Source organism: Eleginops maclovinus, chromosome 1 (assembly GCF_036324505.1).
Source record: "Eleginops maclovinus isolate JMC-PN-2008 ecotype Puerto Natales chromosome 1, JC_Emac_rtc_rv5, whole genome shotgun sequence".
NCBI lineage: Eukaryota > Metazoa > Chordata > Actinopteri > Perciformes > Eleginopidae > Eleginops > Eleginops maclovinus.
In genome coordinates, this window is record NC_086349.1 from 16051254 (window position 1) to 16056906 (window position 5653).

Consider the following 5653-nt stretch of genomic DNA (forward strand, 5'->3'; position numbering starts at 1 on the left):
CATACATGTTATTAGAATTCATCCTGCGGGCAGGCATACATTTCTGCACCTTATTTCATGGCAATCCACCAAACAGATGTTAAGAGATTTCACTCAAAACCCGCAAAAATAACCTCACCGTGAGGCTAGAGGAAAAGTCAGTTTATAATCAAAGTTTTGTGATTATTTGTCTGGGATTCATGAAAGTCTGTGCAAACTCCAATGCCAATCCACAATTAGATGGCAAGGCATTTTTTTAAACAACAAAAATATGTTGGGGCCAGAGGAAAACATTATGGGAATTAGTATGTCTGTACAAAATGTCACGGCACTGCTTTTAATTGATGTTGAAATATTACCGACAGCACAAATGTAGTGAACCAGCAGACCAAAGTTGCCATCCATAAAGTCAATACTTAAAAATACTGAACAACAATATGGACAACACCTATTATTCCACAGCAGAGGTGTCACTTTCTTCTAAAGCTTCTAATTGAAATCCTTATTGTGTGTGCCTTTTTGTCCGATCCTTATTCAGTTTCAATTCCGCTTCCAGACAATCTTTGTCATTACAACGTCTACCTTTTGCTCCTGATCTGAGTTGGCTTCATCATTCTGTGTCGTGCAAAGGTCAAATCTCCAGGCTGTAAGTGCTGGCCCTGCTTCACAATGAATCTGTCAGAGACAAATGGAAAGAGCGAGATTAGATGGAAAGAGAGATGGGGTTTACTAATTATAGCCTCCACTAACAAAAGACAGAGTGCGACAATGAGGGGGTGCAGTTAAATAGAGGGACACCAAATCGTTGGCTTCATCTCTGATCTGAGAGCTCTCCTCTGCTGCAGTCGCATCTTTCCCTTTCCAGCTTCTGACACCGGTAAGTTCTCTTCATGATGCATTCTATGAAGCTTTTCAGGTGTCTTTTTAAGCCTATTCTTTCCTTTTGTACATAAGGGGTACATAAACTAATTGGATGGCCATTGTATGTGTGGTAAAACTATTTACCTGTAGAAAATGTCAAGACTTATCCAAGCTTTGTTTAATCGTTTATGCAAGGGAAATCTGGTCTAGCAGGAGGATCAGCAAAAAGGAAATTATGCAAATAAAGAAACAGGGATATTGGTAGATTGCTATAAAGCTGATGCTGCCTGGTTTCATCCTTTGGGGTGTGGCTGCATCTAACCAATAAGTGACCAATTATCAATTGAAATAATAGAAATAGGTCAATTTAAATCTGTAAAATCTCTGTTAAAATCTGATGCTTACGAGGACTTTTCAGAGCATTTTGGGCGTGTTTTTATTTGCATTGCCAAGTTGGCTGCACCACAGAGGCGCATAAGCATCCATGAGTTACTGGCATTTAATCCCTGATCCGGACTGGGCACCCCAAAGCACAATCAGCCTCCACAGCTGTCTATCAGATGTCCCCTGGTCTATTTGGGGAGACAGGCCACTCTAAATTCCTCCCTCTGAGATAATCCCGAGTAGAAAGATGGGGATGAGAGACGGGAGAGTTTGATGAGGATGGCTATCAGTCAGGAATTTTACTAATCCGTTGGAGCAGCCCACAACACCGTCATACTAGGAGGTTTTATGTGCCATCACTTTCAACCAGAATCAACAAGTAAAACAGGTGAGAGACACAGGGAGAGAAGGGGTGAAAAGAGGTGGGACAGATAAAGGCAGAGTGCTGTAAATCACTTGCTGAGTTGTAATAATTTCCCTAAGCCCGAAGTACACAGGGAGAGGAGTGGTATGATAATTTTATGACAAAAGTGAAAACAACACTGTATGGTAAAGCTGACAAGACTAACAGACATACTGTACCTTGTGTCTTTTTAAAAGTGTCACACCTCTCAAGATATTTTACCTTCAGTAGATAATAGTTCACAAGCAAAAATGTCCAAAAAGTCTAAGAATACATTTGAAAACTGAGACACTGAGGCCTGATCACTCTAGAGATCTCCAAATTGAAACAACATTAATACAAGGCTCAAAGCTGGATGTGCCGCCATTATTTGAATCAAACATTTATCCTTAGTTTCCCTTTACAAATTCAAATATTGTCAATACGTTTGATCCATTCTTGATTTTAACCATGAATATTATATGTTTACCAAATAGTTTCAGTGTTTATCACTAACGTTATGCTTACTCTTTTTATCCAACACTTTTTCGCTTACTATTTCAAATGTATATCAAAAACTTTGGGCTATTGATTTTAACAGGTGGGCAACTGTGGCAACTGGCAAAGGTGTAACAGTTGACTCCATAATGATGCATTTTTAAAAAATGTGTACTTGCCTACCCTAGGCCTACTAACATACACACACATATATGTATATATATATATATATATTTCTAATTAGTTAATTAATCATCAACCACTCCATAATCTTTTCCCAATGCAACTCAAAAAGAAAACTCCTGGTTGGAAATCTATGACTGTGACTATACTTTCTCTGAAACTGAAATTAGTTTTGTTAAACATGAAAATGGGAGGTCACACAATAAAGTGTAAAGGGAGCGTAAACAAGCAGAGAGAAGAAGCCAGTTTAGTGTGATTACGCAGCTGACAGCTTACTTACATTTAAACATACTTCATATTATGACAGAGCGCTAATGGAAAATTATCTGGCGCTCTAAAGGCTGATGAACAAACACTGACAACTGTTCATCGTGTTCGTGTGTGTGTGTGTGTGTGTGTGTGTGTGTGTGTGTGTGTGTGTGTGTGTGTGTGTGTGTGTGTGTGTGTGTGTGTGTGTGTGTGTGTGTGTGTGTGTGTGTGTGTGTGTGTGTGTGTGTGTGTGTTCTAATCTCATCTGTCTCCCCCTTCAGCAAGATCTCATCAGCAGGATGCCTGAACATGTGTGAGTAATCAGGCTCTGTGGACTTATTTTAGACACAATCACACAAAATATTTCCCAGCATGGTTAAGGATTAATCTTTGGTTTTAACTTTCACTTGAATTATTTTCCTATTTTCTTTTACAGCCAAGAGGTAAGACCATTTTTTATCACCAACTATTTAAGTATTTCTGAATGCTAAAACTACTTGAAACAATTCAGTTAATTATATTTTAAGCTGCCAGTGAAGTATTGACATTTTAATTTATATTGCCCTGAAATACCCTCCATCTAGAGGAAGCCGAAGATCTCAGCTTCAAGGAAGTTGATGCTCAAGGTAAGAGAAATCAAAATTCATGTAATACATGTGATTGACCGGAGGAGAACAGCAGAGGTCATATTTTCAGTTTCTTTTGTCTAATGCAACAAATCTGTGCTGAGAGACCTTAATGTTTCAAAACATGATATACTAGTGTGCTTTAGCAGAGCAAAGTTAGAGGACCCTGTGTGAAAGAATCATATTGTATGTTGATTCCTATTTGTGCAGAGTCTGATGGTGGCAAAGGCCAAGGAGGAATTGGAACAGGAGGTTGTTGTCAAAGAGGAGGAAAAACAGAACTATCTGTCAGAGAGAGCTCCTCCTCTAAACACTAGCGGTCTGAGCCTTGGACAACTACAGGTAACTTGTCAGCAAATTCCACAAATCCTCCCACATCCTTTTTCATACTTTACTCCCTCCAGTGGCTCTTTCATTATTTAAATCCAGTAAAAGCTGCTAAAAGAAGCTGCATCTCAATTTTTTCTAAAGGCAAACTTTTTTTCAACCTGGATCATTTTCAAAAACGATGTTGTATGATTCCCTTCCACTGCTGCTACCTGTCAAATGCACCCCTTAATGTAGATTCCTACTTCAACAAAAAAAAGACGATATCCTTCAACTAAAACTGGTGTCTTTGGAAATCATCCAAATTAAAGAGGTGATAATGTTCATATAAAAACATATTTTGAACTTTGGTGTTTTATGTGTGTATACAGGAACTCTGCAGAGAGCTCCATGCCAAAATAGATGTGGTTGATGAGGAGCGATACGACATTGAAGCCAAAGTGATGCTCAACAAACGTGAGGTACACATCCCGTCTAGAAATGTGAAGATCATATAATGCAGCAGAACAGTGACCATGTTAAAATCCTAAAGTACTAATTGTAATTACCTTTTCATTATTTGCCCCTGGTCCAGATCAAAGACCTGAACATCAAGGTGTTGGACCTCAGGGGGAAATTCAAGAGACCTAGTCTTCGTCGTGTTCGGGTGTCTGCTGACGCCATCCTTCGCTCCCTGCTGGGCTCTAAGCACAAAGTCTCCATGGACCTGCGGGCCAACCTCAAATCTGTCAAGAAAGAGGACACTGAGAAGGTGTGTGCAGAGGGAAACAAAAGACCAAACACACTCATGCATGCACAAACAAGCAAACCAGTGAAATCAACATGTGAACCTTCCTTGGGGCAAGCATACAAGGCATCTTACTGTTTTTAGATACACATCATGTCAGCACTGAAAGTGCTATTGAACACCTTAAAAGTGTGTTGATGTGTTTGTAAAGGGTGTGTTTGAGATACGGAGCAGTAGGCCATTGCAGGGCGGCAACCATGTCTGAGAGGAGGTACGGTACACAAGACAATGATGCCATTGTGCACAGAAGAGTAGCTCCTGGGAGCAGTTCTGCTCCATGGTCAGGGTGTGTACTTGTGCAGATTACCCAGTGCTGGTGTGTGTGTGTGTGTGTGTGTGTGTGTGTGTGTGTGTGTGTGTGTGTGTGTGTGTGTGTGTGTGTGTGTGTGTGTGTGTGTGTGTGTGTGTGTGTGTGTGTGTGTGTGTCAGCATGGATATGCGTGTCTCTGAGTGAATTAGGTGATGTAAACCAGTTATACTAGCACAGTAATCTCAGGGGATTTCCAGGTGACAACATGGGCCACAAAGGTTTAGACACAACAATGATGAGAAGATTTCCTGACCCTGCTCTACCTCACAGTCTCTAACAATCTAATTCATCTGTCTACAGAAGAGGCCAGTAGAGGACAGTGACTGGAGGAAGAATGTGGAGGCCATGTCAGGGATGGAGGGAAGGAAGAAGATGTTTGATGCTGCTAAGGGTCCTGCGCAGTGAACCCAGAAGGCATCTGAACCAATTTTATATTCAGTCTATTGCACATTCTGTATTTCTCTTTAATGGTGTCAATTTAGTGCATGCTCATTTAGTTAATGCTCCCTGAAAGATTTTCCATACTTTCCTTAACTGTTTGATGTTCAATAATAAGGTGTTAAATATGAATTTAACTATGTGCAATGTGTTATTATTTGGGATTTTCTCATAACCCCATAGATTTAAAAGCTCATTTCATTCCCAGATCTCCTGCATATTTGTATGTCAAAAAAGGCTGCCTGTATTTTTAAACGCAGATGTGGATACTATTATCAATTATCTTGTTGCTAAACAAAACTGCAGCTTTCATGATCTTGCTTGGTAAAAAACGGTTAGAATGAGCTGCAAAAAATGATTTGCATTTCATGAGAGGAATAATAAAACACACAAAATGCATTCTTCATTTCAACCTTTTTCTGTGTAAATGTGTGCACAATGAACAATGGCTTCCTAATTGAATATAAATATGGGAATATTCAGCCTTGTAAGCTGATAAAGTTCTTCTTTGCTTAAGATGAATTATAATCAGTTTGAAGATCCCGTGACTTTTCATATAACACTATCATCAGATCACAATGCACACGTGGTCAAATATGAACTCAGACTCCAAGAAATAGACTTCTGAG

General features: G+C 39.6%; 1 protein-coding gene across 2 annotated transcripts; it reads left to right on the plus strand.

Annotated features, from left to right (window-relative positions):
* The first annotated feature begins 787 nt into the window (after positions 1 to 787).
* tnni1a (troponin I type 1a (skeletal, slow)) lies at positions 788 to 5436 on the plus strand. 2 transcript variants are annotated; one of them, XM_063882596.1, is made up of 7 exons: positions 788 to 856; positions 2818 to 2979; positions 3121 to 3162; positions 3373 to 3504; positions 3861 to 3950; positions 4064 to 4240; positions 4887 to 5436. In XM_063882596.1, the coding sequence occupies exons 3-7, from the start codon at positions 3154 to 3156 to the stop codon at positions 4989 to 4991; spliced, it is 513 nt and encodes a 170-aa protein (XP_063738666.1). In that variant the 5' UTR covers positions 788 to 856; positions 2818 to 2979; positions 3121 to 3153; the 3' UTR covers positions 4992 to 5436. The 2 variants fall into 2 exon arrangements, with proteins under 2 accessions (XP_063738666.1, XP_063738658.1); XM_063882588.1 differs by lacking the exon at positions 788 to 856 and having other exon boundaries at positions 2976 to 3162.
* The last annotated feature ends 217 nt before the right edge of the window (positions 5437 to 5653 follow it).